This window comes from Pogona vitticeps, chromosome 4 (assembly GCF_051106095.1).
Source record: "Pogona vitticeps strain Pit_001003342236 chromosome 4, PviZW2.1, whole genome shotgun sequence".
Lineage (NCBI taxonomy): Eukaryota > Metazoa > Chordata > Lepidosauria > Squamata > Agamidae > Pogona > Pogona vitticeps.
Window position 1 is genome coordinate 191,655,664 of NC_135786.1, and position 20,382 is coordinate 191,676,045.

Here is a 20,382-nt window from a genome sequence, read left to right on the forward strand (position 1 = left end):
CCCTCTTCCTCCCCCACCCAGTTCAGGTGCCCAGCTTTTCCTACCCCCGCGGTTGTCTTCCCCCCCCCAATCCGTCCCACCGCTTTGCAACAGCGTCCCCTCCCCCACTCGTGACGACCCGATGTCCTCCTTTCCTGCCTCCTCCTCCTCCCCCACTCCTCCGCGCCTCCCGTCCAAACTCTCGGGCGCCCCGCCGCCCCCGTCGGCGAATCCCCTCGGCTCGGCTGCCGCCGCCACCGCCTCCTCCTGCTGTGGTCCTCCGCTATCGCAATACGTCATCCTTTTGCTCGGCCCTCCCCACCCCCGCCGCCATTCCTCCTCCCCCTCCCTCTGCATCGCTAAGATGCTTTTTGGGCAAAGCGAACGGAACCCCCGCCAAACTCAGGGCAAAGGGCTGGGTGAGGGCAACGGCTTCACAGAGGCTTCACTGCCTCGCCGGGCATGCGTACGCGCTCGGCACATGCTCATTCGGGCCGCACGAGGGGCTCTGGGCATGTGCAGAAGCAAAATGGGTACATTCTGAAGCAGGGCAATTTCAGCTATGACACCTGCAGCATGTGCCAGGAGCTGCAACGGCAGCAAAAGCGGCGGCGGCGGCGGCGGCGGCGGCCGCCTGTGCGCGGTGGATCTTCGTCTCTTCAGAGCGGTAAGCAGCAGCAGCAGCAACAGCAACAACAGCAGCAGCAGCAGCAGCGAGCAGTTGGGTCTCTGTGCGCCCCTCCTGCTTTGCCCTGCGTTTCAGTGGGTGCATGGTGACCTTACAGAGTGTGCATTACCTCACAGGTAAATATCAGCTGATCCGCTGTGACAGCAGCAGCAAGAGCAGCAGGAGCAGGAGAAGCCAGCGATCCACAGAGCTTTTCTGGAGGTAGCAAATTCATTCATTCGTTCGTTCATTCATTCCTCCGCTCAATCTGGCCCCTCATCGTCCCCCACCCTTTAAAAAAATCCGTTTGCTCCATTCATCAGCCAGAGGCTTGGCCAAGGATGCTGGGGTCTCCATTATGGATGGCTCTTTTCTACTGTGTGCAAGTGGGGACGGGGGGGGGGAGAGGGGGGAGATGAATATTTCTCATCCAATATCATTGCAATGCACTGCAGTATCAGTGGAAGTGCCTTGGATGTGTGGGTGGCTGGGTGGGATGCAGGTTTTTTTTTTTTCATTTTTCTGTGAGGAGGGGATCCAGCCTGTTGCCAGTCTGGAGATATGAGAGTCCCTGATTTGTGTGTATGTGTGAGTGTGTGTGTGTAGAGAGAGAGGGAGAGACAGAGAAGAGGGGGAGAGAAGGGGAACTAAGAACTAGCTTTATTGGGTTTTATTATTGTTGATTCCTGTTTGCAGTGTATGACAGAGAGAAGCCAGAGTTTCTCATTGCCAATAGGAAAATGTAAAAAGTGGGGCCAAATGTAACACAGCTAAATGAAGAAGGGGAGATTGCACTAGTGATAACTTGAGATGAGCAAGTCTGGCGATGGGCGCTTCCTTTTTTAGCAGCATCAGGGACCCTTGTTGGCATCCTTCATTTCATTACAAAGCTTGCCAAGGTATGCATTGAATGCACTGATATGGTGAGAGAGGCAGTGTGTGTATGTGTGTGTGTGTGGTGCCTATGTGTGTCCTGAGGAGCTGAAGCAATTATATATACAGGCCCATGATGACATCATCTCTTTGACTTTTGCTGCTCTTCAGTCTTTGGGAGGTTGGTTCCTTTTTCATTACTATAATTATGATTGCATATGAGCCTAATGAAATGAGGTCTTGCTTTATTTGAGATAGTGTACTTAACGGTATGTTGCATTTTATGATTTTGATATAATTATATTACATTCTAGCTCAGGCTTATATAAACCCAGGGTGTGCAGACAAGAGCGTATGGCTCCTGACATTGTGCAGTGATTTTGTTTGGACTCTCATACTTGTTTCAGCATTTATAAGATATGCTGTGGATTTAATATGAATAATTCTGCAGCAGTAACTAGGTATAAAGTGTCAGCTTCCTTTATATAGAGAAATTAGCTGTATGAAGAATGGTTGTAATTGATGGTAGTTTATGCCTTTCAATAGCCTTTGCTCACTTGCCTGCCCATTCACAAACTTCAGATGCTTGTTACAGGTATTTGGGCTGTGCAGGTTTTCTTAGAAATGATAGAGAAATTCTTCTTCCTTAAAACTGTTCAGCATACAGTACTTCTAAAAATTAAATGTTATCAAAAGGTGCTATGATCTCACACACTTCATAAATATGCATTAAGAAGCCCTTCACCAGAATTAATGATATTTTGTGCAGCATTTAAAGATATTTGTGAGAACAGATGTCACCAAATAAATTTTTAACTCTATCAGTGATCAAGGGAATTTTGAAAGACTTATGAAAAAGCAGGACCCGTGTTGATCTGATCCTGAATGTAGATCAAGTCACGAGCTCAAACAAACTCTATTCTCATTGTGTTTTTCTTGTTTGTAAAAACATATTTGCAGTCTGTTTTTCAATCTGTAATTCTAAGACATGTGCAGCATGGTCTTATCTGTGTTTCCTCAGAAGCAGGTCCTCACATCTGTAGGAGGTCTATCTGTAGGAGGACTCCTGGTGGAGGCAGCATCCTCTCTGGAACTGACACCACTGTGATCAATGGAGTAACAATTGTGTATAAGATTGCAGTTCTTATGCTTTTAGCCCTTTCATTTCACAGCAATTCAATGTTAGGTTTTGAAAGTTTCAGTCGAAGTCTGAACATACCACTTGGACAGATCCAGTGGAGGCATTTGTGAACCTTAGTAGACAGCTTTTTAGTGGAAAGTAGTTTTTGGTCAGCTTAAAAACTGGCAAGCTATATTTGGAATAAGGTTTTGCTGATTTATGCCAAAACAAAACAAACAAACAAAACCAAAAACCTATTAGCCTTTAAGTTGCCACAGGACACTTTGTGATTTTGCCACAGCAGATGGTCACTATTCCCCTCGAAGCAAAACGCTGAAAATGGTGGCCACAAGTCAGAATTAACTTTATAGCACATAGTTATTATTATTACTAGTAATAAGCATAGAAAGGATTGATACTGTATAGGAATACTGAGAGAGAGAAAGTAGCTGTGTCGATCTTATACCTATACTCCTAGAAAAGCATCAGTATTAGAAAAAAATATAGATACCTGTGGTGCCTGAAAGTCTATAAGATTTCAGTGTAAAGCCCTGCTTCATTAGACATGTAGAAAAGCTGTGTCAGTTAATTAAGTTCAGTAATGGCTTCAAATAAAAAATTCATTGGTTCATGTGCTTTTTGCTTCAGAACTCCATTATTGGATTATTGAATATCCTGTTACAAGAGACACCAATGTCATTTTTACAAAAACTAGTGTCAAACTGGCCATTTAATATTCATATTCAAAAAATGCACCTTAGAATTTGTGTGTGATTGACAAATGGTGCCAGAATATAATTTAAACATTCTTAGGCACATAACATTATTTGTGTCAAATGACATATTTCCAGTTTAACAATAATGCCACCCTTTACCATCTCTTAAGATTATGGCAGTCTACTGTCACAACTTTGGGTACGTTCCTGAATCTATCCAAAATTCCTGAATTTTGGATGGATTTCCTGAATCTATGCAGTATTCACAGTAAATGCACTGAAAAATACGTACATGAATAGGAGTGAATGTATGGAGCACCTTATAAGTTATAATTTAAGTACCTTGCACCTTGGGTGAATGAACAGTGGGTTCATAGCCATGAAAGGAAAGTCAGAGCAGAGATTGCCTCAAGCAGTTTCTTTGAGATGAAGAAAGTAATATGTGACAAAAAGTTTAAACTGACTTTGAGTATACACACTGGGAGAAATCCTATTGCCCAGCTTGACATGAGCTATGGTGATGATATCATCAGCAGTGATTAATTGCTGATGACTAAAGGCAAATCACTAAAGGTGATTTTGGGATGCACAGGACTTGTCCACAATGTGACAGTCACATCCCTCCAAATCAACAAATGAAGCCTTTGATTACAGTGATTTGCTATCACTGGTGACATAATCATTGTTGCATATATGGAGCTGTGCAATAGGATTTCAGCTACTGTGCAGTGTTAAGAATTCTTGGTTGCACTATAAAAATGTAATCATGGAATTTAACATAAACAACTCTAGCAATGGTAGAAGCATTTGAAATGTGAATTTATCAAAGAAATATTAAGGCAAATGAATAAAGACCAAGAAGTCATAAAACAGAGAAGGCAGAAAGCTATAATACTTTAATAACTTAATGAGAAATGCAGATTGTGACAGGTGATCACTCTAAGATAAAATAAATGGGAAAAGAAACTCAAGGAGGCAAACTTACTGAGAATCTGGCATAATGCAACACATCATTGTTAGATTTGCTATATCTCATGTAAAAATGGCCATGCTGACATCTACAGTGGACCCTCGACTTACAGAATTAATCCGTATTGGAAAGGTGGCCGTAGGTTGGAAAGTCCGTAGGTTGAGGGTCCATTTCCCATAGGAATACATTGAAAAGCCATTAATCCATAACCGACCGAAGAAAAAAATACCACCCCCCCACAAAAAATGAAAATAAATAAACCTTACCGGTCTGAAGCCTTCTGGGGTCCCCCGCCGCTGCCACCACCACTGCCCGAGGCCTCCGAGGACTTCCTCGCCACAGCCGGAGGGCTCTTGGAGGTCCCTCGCTGCCACCATTGCCGCTGCCCAAGGCCTCCAAGGCCTTCCCCGGTGCTGCCGGAGGCCTCACGGTGGTCCCTCACTGCTGCCATTGCTGCTGTCTGAGGCCTCCAGGGGCTTCCCCGCCGCTGCCGGAGGCCTCTCGGAGGTCCCCTGCCGATGTAGGCTTTCCCAGGGTGAACCGGGCCTACTAGGGGAGGGTTTCCCCTGGTAGGTCTGGTCTACTCCCCGGGAAAGCCTGGTAGACCTAGGGTTGCCAGATACACAGGTACTAAAAGGAGGACATAGAAAGACAAAAAGGTGGACAAAGGAAGACATACAGTATTGAATGTTTCATTTGAATTATTCTAGATTAAACCCACAATCAATACAATTTTATTACAATAGCTGCCAATCAATGTCTTTTAGTGAACCGACCAAGAAACAGTCATGTTAAAAATTAAAAATAAATTCAATGGAGGCTTTTTTTCAAAATACCGGGGGTGAGCGGGCAGGTGGGGGGGGGAAGTCAGGGGGAAGAGGGTCCTTCCACCTCTCCCCTTCCCATCCAAAATTATAACAAAATATACAAAAGCCTGACATTTAAAGGTCTTTATCTTTGCCTGCCTGACAGAGGACATTAGGCTTAAAAGGAGGACATGTCCTCCTTTTGCCTGACATCTGGCAACCCTAGGTAGACCGGGCCTACCAGGGGAGGACTTCCCCTGGTATGCCTAGTCTACCAGGCTTTCCCAGGGAGTAGACTGGGCCTACTGGTGAAGCCCTCCCCTGGTAGGATCGGTTCACCCTGAGAAAGCCGCCAGCGGCGGCGGAAGACGACCTCTGAGAGGCCTCCCCTGGAAGGCCTCCAGAGGTCCCCTTCGCCACCAATCGTGCCTCTGGAGAAGCTCCACCACCATGGGAGGCATCTCAGAGGTCCCCCCCCACTGCCGATCATGCCTCCGAAGCACGATCAGTGGTGGGAGGACTTCCAAGATGCCTCCCGTGGGGGTGGAGAAGCCCTGGAAGGCATCCGGAGTCACTATCGGCAGCCTACGGACCGGAAGGGGGAGGTGGGGAAAGCACCAAATTTGAATTTGGTGCTTTCTCCGCCTCCCCCTTCTGGTCCGCAGCTCAATTCTCCGGCCGCAAGTCAAAGTAAAATTTTGCAGCCGGAGAAGTTTGCAATTCGAAAAGTCTGCAGGTGGAGCCCTTCATGTGTCGAGGGTCCACTGTAGTTTCCAGCTAGAGACAACAATAAAGAAAGAATAAGATATTTTTAAATACTAAAAGTACAGATTCTTCAAGGCTGTGCTGCCTGGGGAAATGTAGAAATTGTATTCCATAAACAGAAATCTGCATACTTCTAATTTTAGATATGGGGTTTTTTTTATTCTTCTTTGTTTTGTGATATATCAATAAGATATAAAGGAATCTGTCTCTTCTGTTTAAAGGGAATGCAAGAAAAACATTAATACAATGAATCTTTTACTGTATGTTAATCATAGACAGTGAGTATAGCATTGGCTAAAGTTTTGCTTTTGACTGCTTGCTTGCTCTACAGTTGTTAGACATTTGTAGTGCAGAGGTACCTGTATAAGAGTGTAGCAATTTGATGCTATTAAATAGTTTGTTTAAGTCTGGGACTAGGGAGGGCAGCAATGAAGGAACTAGAAAAGATCATCAAGTGTAAGGATGTGTCATCAAAGAGACCAAAGCCAAGATCATCCACACTCTGGTATTTCCAATCACCACATATAGGTGTGAAAACTGGACAGTTAAGAAAGCTGACAGGAAAAAATAGATTCACTTGAAATGTGGTTCTGGAGGAGAGCTTTGCAGATACCCTGGATTGCCAGAAAGACAAACAAGTTGGTCCTCGAGCTATCTTGAGGCAAAAATGTTGAAATTGAAGTTGTCTACTTTGGGCACATCATGAGAAGACAGGATTCCCTGGAAAAGACAGTGGTGCTGGGAAAGGTGAAAGGCATCAGGAAGACCAAATATGAGATGGACTGATTCTCTAAAAGAGATCATAGGCCTGAGTCTGCAAGGACAGCTGAGGACAGGACATTTTGTAGAGCACTCATTCGTAGGGTTGCCAAGAGTTGGAAGTGACTTGACAGCACATAACAACAACAATAGCTTACTTGACTTCACCATCTCTGTGTTGGCCGAACATGTTCTGTTAGCCCATTTGGACCAGTAATAATCAGTAGCAGAAAAGTCACTACAGTCCTGTAATTATTTATGGTTATTACCTTGTTTCCCCAAAAATAAGACGTAATCTGAAAATAAGTCCTAGTATGATTTTTCAGAATGCTCATAATATAAGCTCTATCCCAAAAATAAGCCCCAGTTAAGTGAAACCCTGCCCTTCACCATTGTGCAGCAACCAGAAGAAGATGACATGACTGTATCTGAATAAATGTACATAGATTGTTGTACACAAGAAAAAAAATCTCCTGAAAATAAGCCCTAATGTGTTTTTTTGGAGTGAAAATTAATATAAGACCCTGTCTTATTTTTGGGGGAAAATAGGCCTGTGAATTCATTGCCACTTCTGACTACAGGTGTCTGGAATTTCAGATACAGTATTTCATGGTGGGAAAAGCAATACCTGTTACTTTGTGTGCATGTATTTTTCCTACTTCTGGGACTTAAATCTGGAAATATTAATTCATCACTGACATTGTTGTAGATCTATCAAATTTAATGGCACTTTGCCAATGTATTTAATCAATTAAAGAGATTCACAAAGGGATTCAGATTCATGTCCTGTCTGCTCAGAAAAGAATCATTTTTTGTGTTCAATGTAGCATTGAGTATGTATGGGATTGTAGCCCTGCTGGATCTTCATGAGATAGTTTTTAATAGTAGCAATTCTAACTCTACTTTTTGCAAGTGTTTTCAGGAGCATCCAAGTGAGCTTACTATATCAATCACATTACTGTACAAGAGAAATAAAGTGTAAAAACTTATTTATTATTTATTTATGTTATTTATATCCCGCCTATCTGGTCGGGTCAGGACCACTGGTCCGAAAGGTAACAGAGCATTAAAACAACCTGGAACAAAACAACGAAGAGGTTAATGCAGATTGATAACATAGTTGATAACACAATTAATGACATAGTTAGCTCATACCAGTATATTTGTTGGTTTGGTGTACAAAACAAAACATAAAACAAGAAACAAATAAACAAAATCACAGCAATTTAAGTGTAATCTGTTGCAGGATCTATGCAATTATTCCTAAAATTATAATCCAAGAAGTATGAATTCTACAAAGGCAACATGGGTTTGTCTTAGGAAAACTGAAACTGGAGCTGTATTTAATCATGGATCTCTGACAGATTTCTGTGCATTGATACTTGTGACTTGCAGGCACACATTTGTTATTTTGGAAATACAGATTGGAATGAATACTGTAAAATAACTAAAAGATTCGGGTAAGAACTGGTACACAGCAGAAGAGCCATGTGCTGTTGTGCATTTGTGGAGCAAAAAAAATATTAATTATTGCATCTTATTAAGGCCAGAACTGTCTGGGAGAGCCTTGGAATTGTAGTCCAAAACAGTAACTTTATCACACTGTGATTTTCACAGGAATGAACAAGCCCTCCACAGTTCTTTAGAATTTATCATAATATAAAACCTATGATTCTCATTTCCCTTGATTTCATTTCAGTTCTATTCATCCAGAGAATAAGGCAGTTTCACCCTTATAGCTGACTTTGTTCTGAAACAGCATCTCATTCCAGCTGATTAAACTCTGTGCTCCTAATTTTGTACTGTAAGCATAGCTTACACACTTTTCTATTAACAGTCGGTTGCTTAAGTCCACTGCCAAGCATAGCTTGGTAAATCCTAATAATTACGTTTGGAATGCCTGTGCTTTTTATTAATTATGTAGATGCCCATCCACTCAGCACTTCTGCAAAGAATATACATTTGTGGGATTCTGCAGGGCAATTAGTTGTGACATGAGACTTAACCATTCATCATAGCAGGCTTGTGACTTGACTGTGCAAGATGCAATATGAACGGCCATGATTTTGCCAGCTGATTGAGAATCATGGACCTGAGCCACTGTTTCCATTATTGAAGCCATTTTGTCATTAAACTGATGCACTTGAGCACTGATTCAGGTCCTTTGTATTTAAGATATATTATACCTGACACAATCCTCTCAGAGAATCATAGGATTGTGAGAAACCAAGATATTGAGTCAGGGTTCTAGATCCCAGAAAGAGTTCTATTTGCATCTGAGTGTGAACATGAGGAAAACCAACCCTGCAAAACTCTCCTCTGAACATGGGTGCTCTTGGATTGAGAGGCCAGCATGCATAGGCACCTTGGGGACAGGGGCAGGACATGCAACCAAATGCCTTGTGTACATTTTATGTACCCAGTTCAGGCATAACATCTGAGTCGTGCTTAATTTTGCAGCCAGTCAAAGCACACCACCATCAGTGTAGAAGCCCCAGCTAGAGAACAGCCGTCTCAGGGATAAATTTAATGTGACATTTATGTGCCTTTGTTTTTTATTGTGAAGAGTTTTAAAAATGGAAAGAATATTAGGGAATGTGTGCTCTGAAGTATCTTTTGAAGTTGGTATTTACTTTGAGGCAGTGGTTCCCAAACTGAGGCTGTGGCCCTTGACAGCATGAAGAAAAGGGGTATGAGACAGTGAGATCATCCTTTCCATCACAGTTGTTCTTTTTCCTCTGATGTCTCTTATGGTAAATTATATTATATATTAACTTTTTGTGATCAGAAAAAAAATACTGTGTGCTTTTAAAAATATAATTTTACTAAGATGTGTTTTTTTTATTTTAAACCATACATTGATTTTGTTGTTGTTGTTGTTGTTGTTGTTGTTGTTGTTGTTGTTGTTGTTGTTGTTGTTGTTGCTATTGTTACAAGAAGGCTGGATTATGGTGGAGGTGAGGAGGCATGAGAGTTTCTCAAGAAACGAGAAAGGAGGTGTGATGCTGAAACAATTGGGAATTTGTTTAGCGGAAGATTCCCTGTTGGCAGTAGCTCATCCAAAGGGAGGGATTTTCTGCAAGTAGCAGTAGGGTAGGAATTCCCAGCTCCGTGCCTGTTGTGATGCAGATAATGTTCACTCTTGCCAATTTATTCCCTCAATTATTACTCAGTTTACAATGTAAATTGTAAAATGTACTATTTACATTTAAACAAAAAAATCTTATGTGTCACATGAAATTAAGCATGTATTTAATGCAGAGATTTGAAAAAATCTCAGTCTCCTTCCTTTTGGTTGCTGCAGATCTGCTAGCCATGAAGATTCATTCATCATGGGAAATCTTTCCTCTAGCATGAGACCACCAAGCACTTGTGTTGCTGTTGCATTTGTTCTTAACTTGCACAAAATGTCTCTATACAAAGTTAGTGCCTTTTTCCTTTACGAAGCTAAAAGCATATACACAACATAATCTCAGAAGAGCAGCTGATTGATCACAAAGACATAAGCAATCCATCCAGTACAACTAATTTTACTAGTACATTCGCAAAATAATGGTTACATATTTTTTCAAAAATGCACATACTGTTTGCAAAACCGTCAGAAGGCAAAACAAATTTCACTATCTTGGAGGGAGTAGATTTTGGGAAGCATTGGTATTTACCACTCAAAGACAAATCACAATAGTTTATATCCCTAACCTCACAAGACCTTTAGTTTGGTCTTCATGTAGTGCAAGACTTAACATAGAGGGTGTACAATTCTGTTCTTGTGTGTAGAGAAGTCACAGTATAATGTAGAAGTAGAAATTCAGATGATGGAAGCCCTGATAAAAGGGAGCAATTAGCACAAATAACCTAGGATAATGACAAAGCAGGAAAAGCATATTGCTAACACTTGTCTTCTCAGAACATCACCCTGTCTCAGGACCCAAGATGTATATACTCACAAGGAATCTCAACAACATATTTTCTACATGGAGATTGCAGCGACCAGAGGCCTTACACAGGTGAGCAAAGGAAGGTGGCCCACAAGGCAAAGAGAACCTATGGCTTAGAGCAGTGGTTCTCAACCAGTGAAACAAATGCCACCAATGGGGCACATAATACTCTGTATGGAATGGAGGATATTAATACCAATTGCCAAGAATTCTGTCTTCTTTAATCCCCATCTTCTATAATTGTGACATGCCATCTTCTACTAACCCTACTTTCTATAGATTATGCATCTGTAACCCTTTATCTGGTGATTAACAGCTATTGTAGCAGTAAACATTGTACAGTACTCAATAAAGTTATAACAATGTTTAGCTACTAACCAAATTATTGGTCCTTTGTACTTACTTCCAATAACACTCCTATAATTTTATGTCCTTAAAATTCATGATACATAGTAAATATAATAATGGAATGCTTAGAAAAGTATGAATTACTTTCTTGGTAGAACTGTGTTTTGGTTCTGACCGGTTAGGACCCAAGTTCTTTCACAGAATGATTGCTGGGACATAAAATATGGAAGGTTGAAAACCATTGCCTTAGAGCAGCGTTCCCCACCTTTTTAGTTCCACGGATCAACTGGGGAAGGCGGGGCACCCCCTGCGTGCGCATGCACGAAGGAGCGCACACGTTCCCATGTGGGCATGGGTGCGTGCATGCACAAAGGAGCAGTGGGTGCTCGTATGGGCGTGCATGCTTATGCACATGCACAAAGAGTGGTGCAGCGCTCGTGTGTGGGCATGCTTGCACGCAGGTGCAAAAGGGCTGTGCAAGGGGCAGTGTATGTGGGGGTGGGGGGGAGATCTGTCTCTGCAGCCCAGTCCGGCTCAAGCTGCAGACCAGGGGTTGGGGATCTCTACGCTAGAGTATTGTAAGTAAGTACAATAGAATATTGTAAGTGAGTGAGTGAGTGAGTGAGTGAGTGAGTGAGTGAGTGAGTGAGTGAGTGAGTGAGTGAGTGAGTGAGTGAGTGAGTGAGTGAGTTACTCAAGGTGTTTTACAGCATTTAAAACAGGAATATAAAACATAGCAGCTTAAATCCTAGTAATAAAATTATCTCTGCAGAAGGTGAATGACAACAGAAATGGAGATATTTTCAAAAATTAAACATATCCTATTTCTGTTTCATAGTTTCTATAGCTCATTTTCATGTGGAAACCATTGGATCTGCGGGTCAAGCAGAGGAAATCTTTAGTGACTGAAATTCACAACTCCTGAGGTGATGTGATCAGTCTTTTCCAGGCTGTGGTCAACTAACCCAGTCACTCACATTATACTGGCGCAGTGCTACATATGGAAGTGAAGAAAACCTTCTCTGTGCAGAGAGATTTCAACTCCAGACTGCTGGTAAGACAGTGAGCAGCACACTTGTTTCTGTTTATTTTGAAGAGCACATATTAAGCTGGCCTCAGTTTCTAGCATGTCCCAATAGGGTGGAGATTTGGAAAGACTCCTAACTGAAACCTTGGAGACCTATCATTGTGGATAATACTGAGTTAGATGCCCAGAGCATCTAACTCTGCAGTCTTTAGTTGTATTGGTACTCATAAACCCTGTTTCCGTTTTAGAATTTGATCCAACACAAGGAGCAGGCCACACTGTGACTGAAGCCAGTGAAACTATATAAGGATAGGTGAGTATCTGTTTTAATGACTACACCATCAATCACCATTGTGAATGTCAGGGGAACCACTAATGTGGGGATTGGAAGAATGCCTAAGAGGTCATACTCCTTTGTCTCTTACTCGGTTACCTTTACTAGTATCTCGGCACTGAAGCTGACTGTTTCAGTTGTTGACTACGATGGTCACTTTGTCTTTCCACAGAAAAGATAGAATAAGAGATAAGAATTGTATCTACTTTAAATGTAACAGAGACCAAAAATAAGGCCCATACAAAAACCAACAACAGTGGAAATCCAGCTATTCTTCCATGGACGTTCACTCTTTTGTCTTTCCAGAGCTTCCGTGCTTTAGAATGATGTCAGGCAGCCTGCGTTGGAAGAAGTGATGCTCTACCCACCATGGACATTGAGAAGTTTTTCCCTATTACCTTGATGTCTGTCTTGCAACTTTCAAAGGCATGTAAGCCCAGCATGCATAGAAACATTGGCAACCCTTTGCTTTGTGATATTCAGAACTTCCTCCATCACTGATGCAGTTCAATAAAAGTGTTAACTCAGCAATGCCTATGTTCTTATTATATTTATTAGATACTTATTTCTCTTGGAGAGGGGTGAGGCTTTCCTGCATACTATACTGCAGCATGACTGAGGATCTGCAGCTTGGAAAGAAGTTAGAAGCTGAAGTAGATGCAATTTCATAGTGCTGTCTTTCCATATAAAGGGTTCTCCATCTTCTCTGTATTACCTGGTCTGCATGCAGCTTGGGGCTCTGGAAGGTGCCTGTTCCATTAGCAATGTCGGCTTTATGAAATAGGAGAACTGAGTTAATTATCCTCCAGAGAGAGTTCTAACTTCTGTCCTATGAAGATGCAAGCCACAGAGGCTAGCAAAACATTAGGAAGAAAAACCTTCAGAACACGGCCAAACAGCCTGAAAAACCTACAACAACCGTTGGATCCCAGCCGTGAAAGCCTTTAAGAATACATTAATTCTCATCCACTTTCACTCCACTTTTTTTTTGCATCTAAAACAATTATCTAAAATCATTATTGTTGGTGGAGCATCCAAAAGTTGAGATGTGTGTTTTGGCAATCATTACAACAAGCATGGGTGGTAGATCTGAACTGTCATTTCCTGTTCTCCATTGTGATACTCCTCTTGCTATGAGCTTCCTATTATAGCTTCCATTCTTTGTTCTGTATGTGACCCTTTTCTTTTCAAGATGCTGCTTCTCCTATTGATTGTGTGTGTATGTGTGTGTACTTGTACTCTCTCTCTCTCTCGCTCGCTCTCTCTTGCTCTTGCTCTCGCTCTTTCCCTCTCCCTCTGCAGGCCTTTTTCATACTGGGCTGTATTGCTACAGTTTTTCGGTGCTGGTTGCCAGTGGTAAACTGAACTTTATTCCTTCCTTTATTGCCAAACTGTTCACAAAGCCAGATCTTCATCTGGCTTTGTGAACATCTACATGATTCCAGACCTGATAAGAATGTTTGGAAGTTACTCATTCATATGATTTTCATAAATCAGGAGTGACATGATTGGACATAAAAAGAGGATTCAGACACCTACTTGATTAAAAAGCCCTTAGTCTTGAGGCACAACTGAGGCACAACTGTCACTGGGTTTCCTTCCATGGGAGTTTGCAGACAGTGGGCTCCTAGCATTATTATAAAAAATCAACATGCAGCACTTCTTTCATCCCCTCTTTGTTAGATTTTTATTCCTCCTAGTTGAAAGTAGAAAAAAAGTTTTTGATTGATAACACTTCTGTCAGTTTAGTGAACAAGGCTGGATGATTACACAATAATTGGTATATTTATCTGTAAATTTGTATTTATATTGTATCTGGATAGCTCAGTATTTTAGATACCTGGCTGTGGAGCCAGAGATTCCTCATTCTGCCTCCTGCAGGTTGAGCCAGCCTGTGTGACCTTTGACAAGCTGTACACTCCCAGGGTGCCCCAGAAGAAAGGGATGGTAAACTACTTCTGACTATTCTCTACCTGGAAAACCCTGAAAAGAGTCACCATAAGTTAGAATTGACTAGATGACACATTATTGTTGTTGTTGTTGTTGTTGTTGTTGTTGTTGTTGTTGTTGTTGTTGTTGTTGTTTCTATCAAGACACTCAAGACACTGTACAAATGAAACGCTATTATAAAATGGGAAGTCGAACAAAAATGAATAAAAAGACTAAAACAAGGGGGAAAAACCCTACTAGTTCCGTTTAAAGAGCCCCATTATAATGGTGAATTTTAACACCGTGTCTAAAATATCAAGTGTATGAATAGACTAATTCAAAAGGGAGTGCCTTCCACATAAGGGTTTTCTTAAGTGTGTTGTGGAAATTATGGGGCTGAGAATGGACATGTTCTGCTATGCCTTTATCTCATGCCTCTTGTTCTGTTGACTTTGTTGTTGTCTTGCAGAATATTCACACTATAGTGCAAGGGGCTGATGTAGGGAGCACAGGGTTCTGTGCCAAACATGAAGAAATTAGACACTGGAACATTTCTCTGACATGGAGAGCAATGACAGGAAAAAGCTCTTGTGTGTGTCACATAATTAAAAGCACTGGAGGAGAAAGAGGAAGAAAAGAGTAGCATCTAGGCAGGATTGCTGCCCAGGACCACAGGCGGAGCAATCTGAGTCTGCATTCCATTCTAGTTGTCTGCTTCCATGTTACTGGAATGCCTTCTCCAGGACTTTGAAGTGCCTTGGGAAGTCACAATATAGATTGGGGGGGAGGGCTGAGAATGCTGCACTGGGAGCCCAAGAGGGCTACATGTGGGTCATGGGCCACACTTTGCCCATCCATACTTAAGAGACACCAGCATTTGCCTCAAACAAGGACCTATTTCTTTTACTACGTTTTTTAATTGTCCTTCTTACCGCTATTAGACATATTGTGAGCCACAAAGCAGGAAACAAACAGAAAGATAAGATTGATGGATGACATGAATTTTTAGTTAAAAGAATGCAGTTATTAGCATTAATGACACCTCTCATGTGTAGGAATTTCCAAAACTGAAGCATAAACACAGTGCAAGCAGTAGATGAGTATTATATGTACACTCTCTTACTAATGGTGTTACGCCAGCTATATAATTGCTATTAATAGTAACTGCATTAGTGGAGTATCTATAATGACTCAAACTTTACTAGTTGACTCATTTTGTTGGTTCACACTCTTGTGCCTGAAGAACTTTTGGTATTGGTATAGAGCTAGATCTCAGGACTGAGGTCCGGGTCTGGCAGCCCAAAGTCCCTTCCAGATGCTCACCTAGAGAATGGCATTTGGAGAAGCAGTGGCAAACAGATACAGTGTTGGCATGTGGACCCACATGTATTAGCTGATGGGCATGCCAGGACCCTGCTCTTTGCCATTGTATTCTTTCTTTTTTCTTTTTCTAAGATTTTATACCTTGATGTAAGCTGCCTTGGGTCCTTTTAAGGAGAGAAAACACACACACACACACACACACACAAAACACACACACACACACACACACACACAGAGGGTTGGCAAACTTTTCTTTGCATGAATATAGAAGCAGATGTTGAAGAGAAATGCTAGTTGCACACCTCACAACTCAAGTAACCTCCTGGACATTTAAAATTGCTTAGGTGCAGCTCTAGCTTGCACACACAAGTTTAGCAGAGGATTCTTCTCCATCATCTTGCTTATCTTCATGCTAGACCAAGTTTCACATTTTTCAATTCTGAATGCAAAGTTGCTGTTAATAGGTATGGCAGAGGGGGCAGGAAAAGGGTTAGAGGTCTTCAAACAAGACTGGTTGAAATCTAGTCAGTGGACAACCCAGGTTGACTCTTCACTTGTCCATGAGAAATTGAGTTTATTATTGCATCATGTTCCATTAATATTCCGTTCATTAATGGCAAGTATGAACCATGAACTAACTTACTCACCCTCATGTCCTCTGTCTAGAACTGAAGCTGATGTTTGCCTTTCTTTCCACCTCTCTGGCAAAGTTTCCTGTTTTAGACTCCAAGTTCTGTCTGGGAATTGTGGGAGTTGTAGTCCATAAAAGTTTTTCCAGTCTCTGCTTTCTAGGGAACAACTCTCATGGGAACAGTTGTCTTCTGAAGGAATCTGAAGAGAAAGAAACCAGTTACTGTATATGTTTTCCGCTCTTTAGAAACTGTTCAGACCCTACCCACAAGCTGACAGAAAAACTTTACTTCAGTCCAGAAATCATCCAGTAAAGGGCAGGTGTTATTAGCCTTAATCACAGTATCAACTCCTTACCAATTTGAGTCTTACTTTAGTGAAGTCCACTCCTAGAATGTTGCCCAAAGCTATTCCAAATACACTTGTGAAATCAAAAGATAATCTTAGGACATATAGGATGATAATGAAGTAGCAGCTGGAGGGAATTCCACATCAGCCCTGTGGGATTCCTCCACTTCTTGATATTGCCTTGGGCTTGGTGTTCTCCTCTTCCAAGGTTTAAAAACAAACCTAAAGCAAACAGATAACACTGCATTTCTTTTCCTGGTGACAGATTCTGACTCTGCTTTGTTGTCTCAAATAATAAGAGCAATTAAAATGTGATGTGAAAGCCATTTCTAGAAAATGATTTGTAACTTAAGAGTCACATAACGGTGTTCCTGACACAATGGAGCCAAAAGGGAAGTGGAACTTTGAGCATTAACATGGTGTTTTTGAAATGCCTACATACAAATTTGTTCCCAGCCTTACACAGGTCCACATTCATCTGAGCAGAGGCTATCACTCCAAGCTTGTGAGTTAATGTGTCCACATTCTCATACTAGAGAGTTATACAAGAGTGGCGAGACAACAGGAAGGAGAGCCACAAATTGTATGGATGTATTGGTTACTGATACTGTTGTACAGATACTGATACTGAGTCTCCTACAAGGAAACACAGATATCATTTTAGATTCAAACAAGGTTTCTAAGCTGTACTCAAGATAAGGTAGCTGCCTTCCTAACTGTTAGAGCAGTAGGACAGTGGAATCATTTACCTTGAGAGGTGGTGAGTGCTCCAAGACTGGAGGCATTCAAGAGGAACTTAGACAATCACCTGGCAGATATCTTTGGATTTGTATTCCTGCATCGAGCAGGGGGCTGGACTTGATGGCCTTATAGGCCCCTTCCAACTTCACTATTCAATGATTCTATGGTAATACCCTTTAGCAGCAGTGAAGATGGGTCAGACCAGGACATTTTGTTGAATAGCAAGTTGGTGCCACTTTCCATTCCATGTATAAAAGCTGAGTGGATTGACAGCTGAATTGTTCTTCAGTAGTGGTAACATAGGGCTTTCTGGTACACCTGAGGGACAGTAGATTTATTATAAGGGATGCAGGACATGCCATGGTGGCGTACAGTTCTCTCCTCCACCAATGTATTACTACCATCTCACAGCATTTGCAACTCCAAGCAACTGCATCACTCTGCCTGATGGTAGAGCAGACACTAGCTACTACTGGACTGCCATGACCACAAACCAACAACAAAGTGCTGTAGAATAGGTGTGTAAAGAAGATAGGCACTTTTCACTCCTCTCAGCTCTCTTCAGGCCAAAAAAGTTTGGCCAGACACTTTCAGTTCAGCTCTGATTGAATATGTGCTACATCCACAGCTTTTTTCAAGAGTGGTTACAGTACTCAGTTTTCAGAAATGAAACGTTTTTCTTGTTTTCATGGTTTGAGAAATTTGAAAATATACTTGATTTAAGTGTTGTTGTACATATTACTTATTCTCAGATCATTCAATGAATATTTAAGCTCACTCTAGACTTATCTATAAAATTCTGTATCTAAACTATAAATGCAGTATGTTTCCATCTGAAAACTGCTTGCTTTTATTTCTTCCCCGGCTCCTCTGACATCTGATGTTCTCTTTTGGGAAATGGAACTTTACCAATTTTAGGGTTCTATGGTTATAATTTTTAATCTTTTGTTGCTAGTAAAATATTTTTCAGGGCACCCTGAAATGAAGTGTGGCTTGTCACAGCTGGATGTGCTGATCAACACCTTTTCTTTGAAATATTCGCTGCACAGCATGTGTCAGTGTGTGGTCTTGTGGTGTGGAACAGGATGGAGGGATGGATGGATGTTGGCTGCCCATCAAACTCCATCATGCTTTGGCAGTTCCACTCCAATAAAATGGTTCAGCCAACTTGTTACTGGCAGGGTGCCATCCAAACAGAAGGACTTCAGTGGAGACGGCCAACAGGCCATGTATGTATGTCATGTTAGGCATATATGTCTGCATATCAATAATCTAGAGAGCTTTCATTTAAAGGCAAAAAAGCTGCTCCCTGAACTGAGAGGGTGACCTTTGAAAAATGAGATCCAAGACAGATTTTGAATTATGGATATGCACACTGCCATGAAATGGCTGCTGTACTTCTTGGTTCTGTTATTATGCACAGCCAACGCAGAAAAAGAATAAGGGGGTTTTGCAGTCTGTTAACTCTTAGCCATTAACTCTTGATGTAACAGTATGACATCAACATGAAAAATGTTATTCATTGAAATGTGTCGTCCACGGTCCATCATAGTGAAATGTGTGAGATATTTGAACAACCAATATGGCACTATTTGTGGCAAGGAACCATATATCTGATTGTAACTTATTAGCATAATTAGAAGTTCCAATCAGTTATGAAAAAAATGGGATGCTTCCTGCACCCCCTTTGAAGTATCAGAGGCTGGATATAGGTATGGTTTTATCATCTGCTGTAGCACAATGGTTCTTCACCAACCATGCTAAAGTATTATTCTAAGAGGCTAATAATAATTGCCTGTTTACTTACATGAACAAGTGCAGATAACAAAACTGTGCTGCTTTATTTTGAACAAGATACTTTTAAAGGGGCAGTTTAGAAGAGAATGGTTTAACATGATATTTTTACAATGCTTCTGTGCTAACATGTGGCCTTAGGCAGCTGCAAAAGTGGGGGACTGGGTCTTAGAAGGAATAAGAAGGGAACTCGATCAAGTAGACAGAAACAGATTCACGTATGAAGGGACAGAAAAAAAATCCAGGCCAAGGTTCAGATGCTTTTTCACAGTGGAGACTGATCTGGAATAAGCATACAGAAGGTCAATCAAGCAACAATGGGAGCTCACAGATGGGGGAGGGAATGGGAGACAGAAGCTCAGAATGGTTTACTAACCCACAGTACTTGAGGCAAGACTAGAGGGACATTTGATGTCAGAGTTTGGCTGCCAAGCTAGGAGTCAGTGGCTTTCTAGGAGTGGAGGTAGAGCCAGACTGGTCTCTTGGAACAGTTGGGAAACATGTGCCCTTTCTCCCCTCCCCCCCCCCGGTATTGGTGAATCACAACACCCACCATCCCTCACCATTGGATGTGCTAGGTAGAGCTGATGGGAATTATAGTACAACAGTACTGAAAGGCCGCATGGTCTCTAGCCCTCCTCTAGAAGAGCAGTACTCTACAGCCTTGAGGGGACTGTCCATAATGAGGTGATTACGCCATAGGGATGATGGGTGTTAGTGACAGCCCCTGTCTGTTCCTCCTGGACTCTAGAGCTATTTCATTCTGCCACACAACTTGTCCTCGCACACCCAAGCTCTTTAGACCTCAAGGATATTATATGTTACTCTGCTATCTCCAATTTGAGGAAAGATTGCACTTCAGATCCAACTGGCTTCTGCAGGTGGAATAAGGAGGGAGTGCCACTGTGTCTTTTGCTTCAGTCTGCAAAGCATTTTGAGCCTGTCTTGGCCTTGGGTGACTCCTTACAAGGGTCACTAGAGAAAAGGCACCTGGTCTGAAAGCCAGTTGAGCTTGGTAGAGCTAGCGTACTGTTGTAGCTGAAACAGAGAGCAGCAAATCAGGAAGTCTCAAATTCAGATCTCGCATCTACCTTGAAAGGACTGGGTGGCTTTAAGCAAGATGGGAATAATACAGAGGTGCTGATCATTCTTGAGTGTACTACATACATATAGCAGTTTAATACCACTTTAACTGTCACAGCTCCATTCAATGTATTCAGGGGACTTTTAGTTTGGTGAGGTACTTAGAACTGTTGTGACATGAAAATCGTAACAAAACCATGTCTGTGAAATGCTTTGAATACTCCCAGGTGTT

General features: G+C 41.8%; 1 protein-coding gene and 1 long non-coding RNA gene across 37 annotated transcripts in view; both read left to right on the forward strand.

Moving 5' to 3' along the window:
* The first annotated feature begins 396 nt into the window (after positions 1–396).
* The window catches only part of DTNA (dystrobrevin alpha), a 271,418-nt gene continuing 251,432 nt past the window's right edge, over positions 397–20,382 (forward strand). For 5 of the 36 annotated variants that reach the window (XM_072998898.2, XM_072998899.2, XM_078393706.1 and 2 more), the window contains exons 1-2: positions 401–646; positions 784–868. In XM_072998898.2, coding sequence (XP_072854999.2) covers positions 442–646; positions 784–868 — 290 coding nt within the window. In that variant the 5' untranslated portion in view covers positions 401–441. Of the gene's footprint in view, positions 647–783; positions 869–20,382 lie in introns of all 36 variants that reach the window. The other 31 variants (XR_013545375.1, XM_072998897.2, XM_078393702.1 and 28 more) reach the window with 11 other exon arrangements.
* LOC140706928 (uncharacterized) lies at positions 10,530–12,829 on the forward strand. The gene is made up of 4 exons (XR_012086860.2): positions 10,530–10,662; positions 11,780–11,995; positions 12,217–12,281; positions 12,609–12,829. It is a non-coding gene; the product is annotated as an uncharacterized LOC140706928 (long non-coding RNA).